Here is a 12,553-nt window from a genome sequence, read left to right on the forward strand (position 1 = left end):
TAGGAGAGTTTTTTTTTAAATCCAGTCTCTTAAAAATCTATCTAAAATACCAAGCCAGGGAGCGAGAAAGTCCTTCAGTTCTGGGTACCTTATAAGTGGAGCCCGGGCCCCCCTCGACTAATTCTCATTTCTCTGTGAACGCTGTGGAGGCCTGAGTGTCTCAATGCACCTCCAGAAATAGCCTCACAGAGAAGTGGTAAATTAATATTTCAGTTGTGCTGCTGACTGTAAGCCAGGCCAGGCTGAGACAGATGTGTTTGGATTCTTTATATTTTTCTCCCCCGGTGTTAACCTTTTGTTAACAGGGCTTTGCACTTTCTCACCAACCACTTTATCCCTTCCTTTGCATAGGCCAACTATGTTTATCTGCTGTTTTTTCTCTCCACTTCGTTATATATTTATTTTACATGCAACACACCTAACTGATGAAAATGGTTAAAAGGAGAGTGAGAATGATAAAACATTACAGAAAGAAAGGACTATAGGAAGACACAAAGCATATTCTGATGCAGAATAACCTTTGAACTCACATTTTTATGGCCCTAAAAGAGGTCATTTTGATGAGGAGCTCGTCTGCTCATCAGGCTGCTGGTTTCTGTTCTTTGTGGTAGTGAGAAACATGTATTCACAGTCCAGAGGAAGGTACAGTATATGACACATGGAAGTGTTGAGACCCGACAAGTAGAACAAACAATATTTATTACACTCTATATACAGACATTTACAGAAATATTCAATATTGACAATAGTTATGCTCCTTTAGGCTTAGGAATCCCATTCATGTTTATAGAGGATGTGCCTTGCTTTAAAAGGTAGTTGCTGTTAGATTGGTCACAGGTCGTAACTGTTTTTATACAACTGTTATATTACATTGTTAACTACTGTATGTTCTATGCTTATTGCTAAGAAGGCATATGGCAAACTACCAACTGTAATTATTTGCCAGCAAATAATAGCTAAATAACCATCAAATTAGCTACTTTGGTTTATTTAATATAAATCCATGCTGTATACATAATTATAAACTGGGTGGTTCGAGCACTGAATGCTGATTGACTGACACTCGTGGTATATCAGAACGTATACCACAGGTATGACAAAACATTTATTTTTACTGCTCTAATTACGTGGGTAACCAGTTTATAATAGCAATAAGGCACCTCAGAGGTTTGTGGTATATGGCCAATATACCACGGCTAAGGGCTGTATCCAGGCATTCCGCTTTGCGTCGTGCGTAAGAACAGCCCTTAGCCGTGGTATATTTTCTATATACCTCCCCGTGCCTTTTTGCTTAATTATAAACTGGGTGGTTCGAGCACTGAATGCTGATTGGCTGACAGCCGTGGTATATCAGACCAATATATATGACCAATATATATATATMACCAATATACCCCYGCTAAGGGCTGTATCCAGGCACTCTGCGATGCATACGAACAGCCCTTAGCTGRGGTATATTGGACATATACCACACCCCCTCAGCCCTTATTGCTTAATTATATCACAATGTAATTCAGRTTCCAGCAATGTCCAGTTCAGCTCCAGATAGTGTGTGTGTGTGTGATACCTTTTCCCTCATGCACTCCCTCACAATCCCAGTGACAGTAAAGGCATCAAGCTAGTAACCAGAAGTAGGGAAGTAGAAACACTTCCTGCGTTGGCTGGAGGTTGTTCTCTAGTACTGTCCTTCTCCCTCTCTGTAGCTCTTTCCTCCCCCTCCCACTTCTCCTCCTCCTCCTCATCCCCAGGCTCTGTGCCTGTCTCCTCTCTGTCAGCCATGGTTGGCTCAGGGGCTGATGAGTAGTCTGGTTGTGTCCTCGGTGGTGATGGCGGTGTGTCCTCGGTGGCTGTGGCTATGGTGGTGGCTGTGGCTGTGGCTGTGTGTGTGGAGGGCTCATCAGTGCCTGGGAGAGAGCTGTACATTGTCTCCTTCTCTACATCAGGCTCCTCTGTAGGCTCATGGGCATCAGGCACTGTGGGAAACAATKATGAGAAATCTATACCTTCGAAACTGATTACAGGGTCCCTAGCCCAAAGCAACAAATCAATCTTCACAAAGAGGGAATACCATGATCAACCACAATTGGCTCGACACTTAGGTCAGGTTGGAGAGGATGAGATTTGACATCTGTGTGTTTTCCAAGACACTGGAGGTAGATAGTGAGGTAAAATACATTTGCGGGACAGGAGAGGGGGCAGGCAGGCGGAGTTGCGGGCAGAGTTGTGTGATTGACATGTGCTGAGTTCCTACCACAGAGGTTCTGGTCACATCGCGGCAGGTTGTCTGGACACTTGGAGCACCATTCACCTTCCTCATAGGGTTTCTCATCATTAAAGTTACCTCTGAAATGCAAATGGTAACACAGGTCAGTGGTCACTCTGTCAGGGCTGTTAGTCAGGGACCAACCCTAACCCTAACCCCAGAATGGTATTACAATGTCTCTACAGGTGTAATGCTAACCCTAACACAATCAGTGAAATGCAATGGTAAGGATTCATTATGTWAACTGAATGTCTAAGTCTAGAAATAGGAGATGAATGTGGAATGTAGTCCATGTTCTCTGGTAACATACTTACGCTGGGTAATAATTGCAGACTAGGAAGGTGGCTTTCTCAAAGGACAGCCCCTCCATGGTGTCACAGCGATGAACAGCACAGCCCACAGAGTGAGAGTCCGCCCACACCATCTGAAACATCCCCAGCAGTCTCACCATCATCAACATCATCATCACCACCACCACCATCATCACCATCATCACCATCACCACTTCACCACCATCATCACCATCGTCACACCATCATCATCATCACCACCATCATCACAATCATCACCATCACCACTATCACCACCATCATCACCATCGTCATCACCATCATCATCATCATCATCACCACCAGCATCATACCACCATCATCATCATCATCACCACCATCATCACCATCACCAACCACATCACAATATCATCATCATCCTCATCATCACATCATCACTCATCATCATCACCACCACCATCATCATCACATCACCACCACATCACCACTCATCATCATCATCCACTCACCCATCACCACCATCATCATCATCATCACCATATCATCATCATCATCACCACCCATCATCATCATCATCACCACATCATCACCATCATCACCTACCATCACCACCACTAATCATCATCATCACCACCACCATCACACATCACCACCACCATCATCATCATCACACCATCATCACCATTCATCATCATCACTCACCATCACATCACATCAATATATCATCACATCATCATCACCTATCACCACCTTATCACATCCTTACCATCATCATCTCCATCTCATCTCACCATCACCATCACTATCCTCATCATCATCATCATCATCATCACCACATCACCAGGGTTATACACACAGGAGTAAAGACAAAGGAATATTCAACCTGTCACAGTTGTAATACTGTGTTATAAGAAGTGTATTCTACAAATACAGTAACTATTATCTCCCTGTGTCACTCACCTGAGTGTAGTGTCCACACATCTTGTCATCCTGGCAGCTGTTGTTGTTGTAGTCGTAGTCTAGGTGCTCCAGGAACCACTTCTCCATGGCAATGTTGGGGTCAAAGAGTCCGTTGGACACAAACAGGTTCTCTCCCATGTTCAGCTCCTCTAGATCCGGGTTGTGCTCCCATATACACTTCACAGCATAGCCCTCAGCTATGATCTTCAGCTTCTCATCCCATTTCTGAAGGCGAAAAAGAGACAAACCATCATATTACTGTAGACTACCAATAATCTGCTTGACTGCTACCTGTAATCTGTACAGATGTAGTGCTGCAGACTGAACGACAGAGGGAGACATTAACCAACATTGAGGATCAAAACAGAACTCTGTACATAGCTTGCTATGCAACTCTATTATATTAGTGTTTCAATTGTGTACAACTTCAAACTACTTCAAATTAATCATTCTGTTCAGCATATCCACCACATTGCAAGTAAGTTTGATCCATATATCACATGTCCTATTACTCTGATTCTAAAGAGGGAAAAATGAATTTTTGCAAGTGGCATTCTAAAACCAATAGCTATGGTCCTTGCTCTACCCCTATCTAAATACCAAACGTTCAGGGTTGATATAGATAGCACAGCACTGGCAGATTGTAATACAAGAGGTATGCTTATGAAAATATTGGTGGAGTTTGGAGATAAGACACTATTGCTAATGGTTTTGAATTTAGCTATTTCTTTATTTGATGTATATTTGCTGTATTTATTTGATGTATGTGCCAATTTATACTACCCTAATAATTTAACAATTCCTGACCCGGGCCACCCGCCAGTCGACATTGGTATTTCCTTCTAATACTGCCTGCAGCAAGAGGAATTTCCTTCTCCGCTATTGAAATGTTAATACTGCAAACCGATAAGGGATGGTTTGTTATGTTAACATTGGAGGAAGACAATGACTATCTTTGTCTAAAAGGATCCTCTTTAACTTTAGACATAAACCATACTGTACATTACATTAGTCACACCTTTAACTTTAGACATAAACCATACTGTACATTACATTAGTCACACCTTTAACTTTAGACATAAACCATACTGTACATTACATTAGTCACACCAACATTCCCATGTAAACCACATACTCCTTTTTATGATCCTTCCTTATTAAATCAAACCTTTACTAAGGAACTTATAAGGAACCTTTCAGTAATACGGTATTAGTGGTTGAGGAATGTGAGCTTATCCCACATAGTTTCAGTGTCATGACTTCCGCCGAAGTTGGTCCCTCTCCTTGTTCGGGCGGCGTTCGGCGGTCGAAGTCACCGACCTTCTAGCTGATCCTCTTTTCATTTTCCTTTTCATTTTCCTTTGGTTTTGTCTTCTCTTGTATCACACCTGGTTCCAATCCCATCAATTACATGTTGTGTATTTAACCCTCTGTTCCCCCTCATGTCCTTGTCGGTGATTGTTTATTGGAAGTGCTTGTGCACGTCTGTCCTGGTGTGCGTCGGGTTATGTACCCATTATTTGATTGTTCTGTTTTCCAGTGTTTTTTTGTTTGTTATTAAACTGCGCCGTTTGGAAACACAGTTTTTGTTCTCCTGCGTCTGACTTCTCTGTTGCCAGTACGCACTTCTTACAGAATCACCAACCCGACTATGGAGTCAGCAGGAGCAGGTACCCCGGGTATAGGGGTGTCCGCCCTCGTCTCGTCCTCACCGGGAAAGCCCTGGAGTGGGCCAACGCCGTGTGGGGAAAGGGAGATGCGACATTGGACCAGTTTGAGGAGTTCACCTGCCGTTTCCGGGCAGTCTTCGACCACCCGCCCGAGGGTAGAGCGGCGGGTGAGCGCTTCTWCCATCTGAGGCAGGAGACGAGGAGCGCCCAGGAGTTCGCCCTGGAGTTTAGGACCCTGGCTGCCGGCGCGGGATGGAACGACAGGGCCCTGATCGACCATTACCGCTGCAGGCCAACTCCGAGGACGTCCGTCGGGAGTTGGCCTGCAGAGACACCACCCTCACGTTCGACCAGCTGGTGGACCTGTCCATCCGTCTGGACAACCTGCTGGCTACCCGTGGACGTTCTGATCGGGGTCTGGTGATTCCATCCTCCCGCACCCCCTCTCCGATACCCATGGAGTTGGGAGGGGCGGTGCGCAGGGAGACCGGAGGGGGTTCCAGCTCGTGCACCATCTGTGGCTGCAGAGGTCACACTGCCGGTCGGTGCCGGGTGGGTTCCTCTGGGGATCGAGGCAGCAGGCAGGGCGCTCTGGTGTCACCCCAGGTGAGACGGCACCATTCTCACCCAGAGCCCTCTGTTGCACATATGTTTGTGTATGCCACTTTCCCTGAGTTTTCCCTGCATTCCCAGCATACGGCGCTCGTCAATTTAGGCGCGGCTGGGAATTTTATTGATAGAGTGTTAGCCTATAGTTTAGGGATTCCCATTGTTCCCGTGGCTGTGCCTTTCCCCGTTCACGCCTTAGATAGTCGACCATTAGGGTCAGGGTTGATTAGGGAGGTCACTGCTCCTTTGGGCATGGTGATGCAGGGGGGTCACAAGGAGAGAATGAGTCTCTTCCTTATTGACTCTCCTGCGTTTCCCGTGGTGCTGGGCCTACCCTGGTTAGCTTGTCATAACCCCACTGTTTCTTTGCCACAGAGGGCTCTCACGGGGTGGTCGTGAGAGTGCTCAGATAGGTGTTTAGGGGTTTCCGTTGGTGCTACTACGGTGGAGAGTCCAGACCAGGTCTCCACCGTGCGCATTCCCCCTGAATATGTCGATTTGGCTCTCGACGCAATTACCACCTCATTGACGGGGCGATTGTGCGATAAATCTTCAGGTAGACGCTGCACTTCCCAGGAGTCACGTATACTCCCCTCTCACAGGCGGAGACGGAAGCTATGGAAACATATGTCTCTGAATCCCTGCATCAGAGGTACATTCGGTCCTCCACTTCACCCGCCTCCTCGAGTTTCTTTTTTGTGAAGGAGGGAGGTCTGCGCCCGTGTATTGACTATCGGGGTCTGAATCAGATCACTGTGAGGTACAGTTACCCGCTACCGCTCATAGCCACAGCGATAGAATCAATGCACGGGGCGCGCTTCTTCACCAAACTAGATCTCAGGAGCGCTTACAACCTGGTGCGTATCCGGGAGGGAGACGAGTGGAAGACGGCTTTCAGTACCACCTCAGGGCACTATGAATACCTCGTCATGCCGTACGGGTTGATGAATGCGCCATCAGTCTTCCAAGCCTTTGTAGATGAGATTTTCAGGGACCTGCACGGGCAGGGTGTGGTGGTGTATATTGATGACATTTTGATATACTCCGCTACACGCGCTGAGCATGGGTCCCTGGTGCGCAGGGTGCTTGGTCGCCTGTTGGAGCATGACCTGTACGTCAAGGCTGAGAAGTGCCCGTTCTTCCAACAGTCCGTCTCCTTCCTAGGGTATTGCATTTCCACCTCAGGGGTGGAGATGGAGAGTGACCGCATTTCAGCCGTGCGTAATCGGCCGACTCCCACCACCGTAAAGGAGGTGCAGCGGTTCTTAGGGTTTGCCAACTACTACCAGAGGTTTATCCGGGCTTTTGGTCACCTGAGGGCTCTGTTTACCTCGGCTCCCGTGCTGGCCAATCCGGATCCCTCTTTGGCGTTCATAGTGGAGGTGGACACGTCCGAGGCTGGGATAGGAGCTGTGCTTTCTCAGTGCTCGGGTACGCCACCTAAGCTCCGCCCCTGTGTCTTCTTCTTGAAGAAGCTCAGCCCGGCGGAGCGAAGCTATGACGTGGGGGACCGGGAGCTGTTGGCTGTCGTCAAGGCCTTGAAGGCGTGGAGACATTGGCTTGAGGGGGCTAGACACCCTTTTCTCATCTGGACTGATCACCGCAATCTGGAGTACATCCAGGCGGCGAGGAGACTGAACCCTCACCAGGCAAGGTGGGCCATGTTTTTCACCCGTTTTGTGTTCACCCTTTCCTACAGACCAGGCTCCCAGAACGTTAAGGCAGACGCATTGTCCCAGCTGTATGACACAGAGGAGCGGGGCATGGATCCCACTCCCATACTCCCCGCCTCCTGCCRGGTGGCGCCGGTAGTGTGGGAGCTGGACACGGACATTGAGCAGGCGTTACGTGCAGAGCCCGCTCCCATCCAGTGTCCCGCTGGGCGTCTGTACTTCCCGTCTGCTGTTCGTGACCGGTTGATCTATTGGACCCACACGTCACRCTCCTCTGGTCATCCTGGGATCGGTCGGACAGTGCGCTGTAGGAGCGGGAGGTACTGGTGGCCTACCTTGGCTAAGGATGTGAGGGTTTATATTTCCTCCTGCTCGGTGTGCGCCCAGTGTAAGGCTCCGAGGCACCTACCCAGAGGTAAGCTACACCCCTTACCCGTTCCACAGCGGCCTTGGTCGCACCTGTCGGTGGATTTTCTGACTGATCTTCCACTCTCACAGGGTAACACCGCGATCCTGGTCGTTGTGGATCGTTTCTCTAAGTCCTGTCGTCTCCTCCCTCTGCCCTGTCTCCCTACGGCCCTACAGACTGCGGAGGCCTTGTTTACACACGTCTTCCGGCACTACGGGGTGCTTGAGGATATAGTGTCTGATRGGGGTCCCCAGTTCAGGTCTAGGGTCTGGAAGGCGTTCATGGAACATCTGGGGGTCTCGATCAGRCTTACTTCAGGGTTTCACCCCGAGAGTAATGGGCAGGTGGAGAGAGTGAACCAGGATGTGGGTAGGTTTCTGCGGTCCTATTGCCAGGACCGGCCGGGGGAGTGGGCTGCGTTCGTGTCCTGGGCCGAGATGGCARAGAACTCGCTCCGCCACTCTTCCACTAACCTCTCTCCCTTCCAGTGCGTACTGGGGTACCAGCCGGTTCTGGCGCCTTGGCATCAGGGTCAGACCGAGGTTCCTGCGGTGGACGACTGGTTCAGGCGCGCGGATGAGACATGGGAAGCCGTCCGTGTCCACTTTCAGCAGGCCGTGACGCGCAAAAAGAGGAATGCAGATCGCCACCGCAGTGAGACCCTGGTGTTCGCACGTCTGGCTCTCGACCCGAAACCTGCCCCTCCGCCTGCCCTGCCGGAAGCTGGGTCCGCGGTTTGTGGGGCCATTTAAAGTCCTGAGGAGAGTGAACGAGGTTTGTTATAGGTTACAGCCTCCACCTGATTACCGTATTAAACCCTCGTTCCATATGTCTCTCCTCAGGCCGGTGGTGGCTGGCCCGCTCCAGGATTCTGAGGTGAGGGAGGTTCCTCCYCCCCCTCTGGACATCGGGGGGGCCCCGGTGTACTCCGTTCYMTCCATACTGGATTCGAGGCGAGGGGCCTTCAGTATCTCGTGYAGTGGGAGGGGTACGGCCCGGAGGAGAGGTGCTGGGTTKCGGTCGAGGACGTGTTGGACCTATCTATGCTGCAGGATCGCCCTGCACCTCACCCTCTGGGTCGTCCCCGAGGCCGGTGTCGACCCGCTGCTGGAGCTGCGCGTCAGGGGGGAGGGGTACTCCTCTGTTCAAATCAAATCAAATGTATTTATATAGCCCTTCTTACATCAGCTGATATCTCAAAGTGCTGTAAAGAAACCCAGCCTAAAACCCCAAAAAGCAAGCAATGCAGGTGTAGAAGCACGGATGCTAGGAAAAACTCCCTAGAAAGGCCAAAACCTGTCCTTGTCGGTGATTGTGCTTGTGCACGTCTGTCCTGGTGTGCGTCGGGTTATGTACCCATTATTTGATTGTTCTGTTTTCCGGTGTTTTTTGTTGTTGTTATTAAACTGCGCCATTTGGAAACACAGTTTTTGCTCTCCTGCGTCTGACTTCCCTGCCGCCAGTACGCACTCCTTACATTCAGTTCAATTCCTATACAAGTATTGTAATGAGCAAGAGGATGAGATGGCACTTGACAGATAAGGCTTGATCTTGATTTAGCTCGCCAAATGTTATGGTGGTAATTGGTTTTAAGAGATGCAGTATTGTACGAACGCGTATTGTCTTTGTATCATGACCTGTCCAGACAGAGACATCCAGTGTGGAGTCATGTGAAGTTCAGTTTATTTGTCCAGTCACCCCATGACTCTAAACAAACAGAGGTCTTGTGTTGGAGGCCGGGGATACTAGTTGAAATTCCACAGCATCTTGCATCCTAGCCTCAGGACATCAGATCTCCTCCTCTCTGTTCTTGGGCAAACAGAGCTGTACATCTTTGTCATGCTTCAGCCAGAGAAAACAAAGGCGTCCCCCTGACCATCTGGTCAGCATTAGATGCTGTGTCCAGTACACAGAAAATCAAGGACATTCCACATGGGGTGTGACTCTGCAGATGAAACCTGACTCAATCAATTGATCACCAAGTAGTGACGTAGAAAGCTGTGATATATGAGTCAATGACATATGGCTATGTTTTGAAACAATCCATTAAAATMTCATTGAATCTTCCAAAAAAAATACAAATAAAAAGTTACATTAATTTCTTATTTCAAATAGGTATGTTCTGTTTCTTCTTGTATAGTCCACATGATCTGTCTTTCTCCAGGTAATTGATTACTGTGATGTTTGACGGACATTCCTGTCCCAGGACATCTAATAAACTGTCATTCACAGGTAAGGATGAAGCAGTGCTTAACAGGAAGTTACTGTTGGAATGTTGCGGTTTTGTTGGTCATGATGACTCATGATTCCACTCAACTGCAATTAATGCTTTAATGCTATGAATTAATGATATGAACCCATTCATGAAAATGGCCTCGGTGGTGCGTTCATCTTAACACAGAGACAGGCAGAGACCTATTCCTGGGACTGTCAGATAGCAACTTTAGCATTCACATCCCACAATGTGCACACTCACACACACACTCACTCACTCTCATGCGTTGCATAACCCTGGACTCAACTCTGAACACCCACTCACTCAGTCATGGTGGGGTGAATCAACACAGAAATGCACTGAGGCACAGACAGGCTCTATCAGCAAAGTCATTAACTTAACTCTGGATGTCGACAAAAGTTTTGTCTTGGGATTACTTTTATAATTGATATGCTGATTTAAACATGGTGCAGCGCTGTTTTTGTCAACTTTAAGGGGTGGTAATATGTATTCGGTATGATGCATCTTCTGCAGCACTATGGTAAATGTTCTGCACAACAAGCTTTTTGTCATTTATGAAATGCTGATATCATGTCAAAGCAATGGCCATGACACTATAGATGCAGGCAGAGTTCAGTTTTGATGCAAGACCGTTTTAAAGCTGAATAATAACGGATATTTTAAGTTACTGAAGCACCCATTTCATGTACAATACTGAACAACTGGCAGCATTGCACAAACATAAATATCAATCAAAAATCCCCACACCAGAAGAAACCTATGTATCTACTACATCCACCTGAGATCAATTCTAATACATATTAACCTCATGAGAACAACGAGTACTACTAACCACACCAGGTGACGGCAGTCAAAACAGGGGTAAACTCCATCAATCCCACCAGCCATACAGTAGTATCCCAATATCCAAGAAGCTCCTCACCACAAAGGGTTAAAACGTATTATTTCCACCTATTCTGATGCAGAGGTGCCCAGACTGAACTCATCCRGCAGCGGACAGGTAGAGATACAGGTAGAGATAACCTCCTATCCGTCCCCCCAGTCATGCTGCCCTTACCACTTTCTGCATGTAGGTGGAATTGGGCACCACCTGGCCACGGTAGCTGTTGTGCAGCTCCACGAGGGTCTCTGTGTCGTCCTCGCTCAGCTGGCAGGAGSCTGGACACAGGGTGACAATGACATAGAATCCCACCAGGCCAGCCCAGAGAAGTGTCCCCCTCAGCATGTCTAGGCAGTAAAGTCCTCTCTTTCTCTCTCTCAAGGGTCACTTCAGATGTCTGCCGGTATCAGAGGGTGTTGCTGTATGTGAATGTGRGTTTCCAGTGTGTAGATGTGTGTTCTGTGAGTACGTGTATGTGTGTGTGAAAATCTTTCTTTTGGTCAATGTACTTGTGTGTGTATAGTGTGTGCTTCAGCTGCTCTGTCTCTTCTCCTCTTGGATCTCAGGCTGGAGATATTAAGAGGGAGTGACTCCACCCTGCTCTCCACAGGAGAACACCCACACCACCCTCACCCTCACTAGGTCACATTACACGCTGCTCTGACTGGTACGCACCGACACCACTTGAAAACAATCYGCCTATTCTTACGAATCTGGTGTGATTTCAGGCTGGACACAGACACAGATCGAGATACGTTYAGATACAGATACGGTTCATATCTCTGATTCACACGCAGTTGGCCTTCACTCTGTGCTCTCAACACTGAGTCAGGACACAGATTTCCCCATAGTGCACCTGACAGGAAAGATCTTAAATCCAAACATGGGAAGAGTGAGCAGCATCAGGCAGTTGACCTATGTTGTGTTGTATCTCACCCCAGTGTCATATTTACTTTCATTCTCCTTCCGTTACAGCTCTTCATAACAGAGGAATTTCCATAGCTGATAAAGAATGTAATGTGATCCTATGCATTGGGTTGGGTGGGARGTGATTCACTTGGCACATGCACATCTCTGTACCATCAACATTTGGTAGCTACCAGACTCTTTTCTGCAATCCACCTCAATGTGGTCATTCAGATTTTAATTTTAATTTCCAGGAATGCATTCCTTATGCCAATCAAATTAAAGAAATGCTTATTAATATTAGGGACACATTCCTAAATCCTGAATTGCAACGGGATTTCATGATTTCAGTTATGACAAGTGTAACAAACAAAGCACTCTCCCCAGTCCATAACTCATATAATCCTGCTGGAATCGGGGAATGTCCCATTGCTCACAGCAGGGTGTTTTTACATGGGGCCTTTATAAGGTTCAGGGCAGTACATTCAGCACACTGAGACCCTTCATACATTATCTCAATACTACTTCATGAAAGCATACCCAGTATGAGTCTATGAGAGACAGGGGTTTGCACTGCAGAAAAACAACAGATTTGAGCATGTGATGTTTGCTGTCATTCATTCTAGTGGTTAACATTCCGTTCATGAATTACATATG

The 12,553-nt window shown here is 47.7% G+C and overlaps 1 protein-coding gene across 1 annotated transcript; it reads right to left on the reverse strand.

The window, feature by feature from the left end:
• Nucleotides 1–1,281: 1,281 nt before the first annotated feature.
• LOC111966441 (peptidase inhibitor 15-like) lies at nt 1,282–11,544 on the reverse strand. The gene is made up of 5 exons (XM_023991066.2): nt 11,168–11,544; nt 3,514–3,738; nt 2,578–2,687; nt 2,252–2,343; nt 1,282–1,973 (listed from the first exon to the last, which is right to left on the reverse strand). Exons 1-5 carry the CDS (start codon nt 11,333–11,335, stop codon nt 1,588–1,590), a joined length of 981 nt encoding a protein of 326 aa, XP_023846834.1. The 5' UTR covers nt 11,336–11,544; the 3' UTR covers nt 1,282–1,587.
• Between the last annotated feature and the right edge of the window lie 1,009 nt (nt 11,545–12,553).

The sequence above is a fragment of the Salvelinus sp. IW2-2015 genome, linkage group LG7, assembly GCF_002910315.2.
Source record: "Salvelinus sp. IW2-2015 linkage group LG7, ASM291031v2, whole genome shotgun sequence".
Classification (NCBI taxonomy): Eukaryota; Metazoa; Chordata; class Actinopteri; order Salmoniformes; family Salmonidae; genus Salvelinus; species Salvelinus sp. IW2-2015.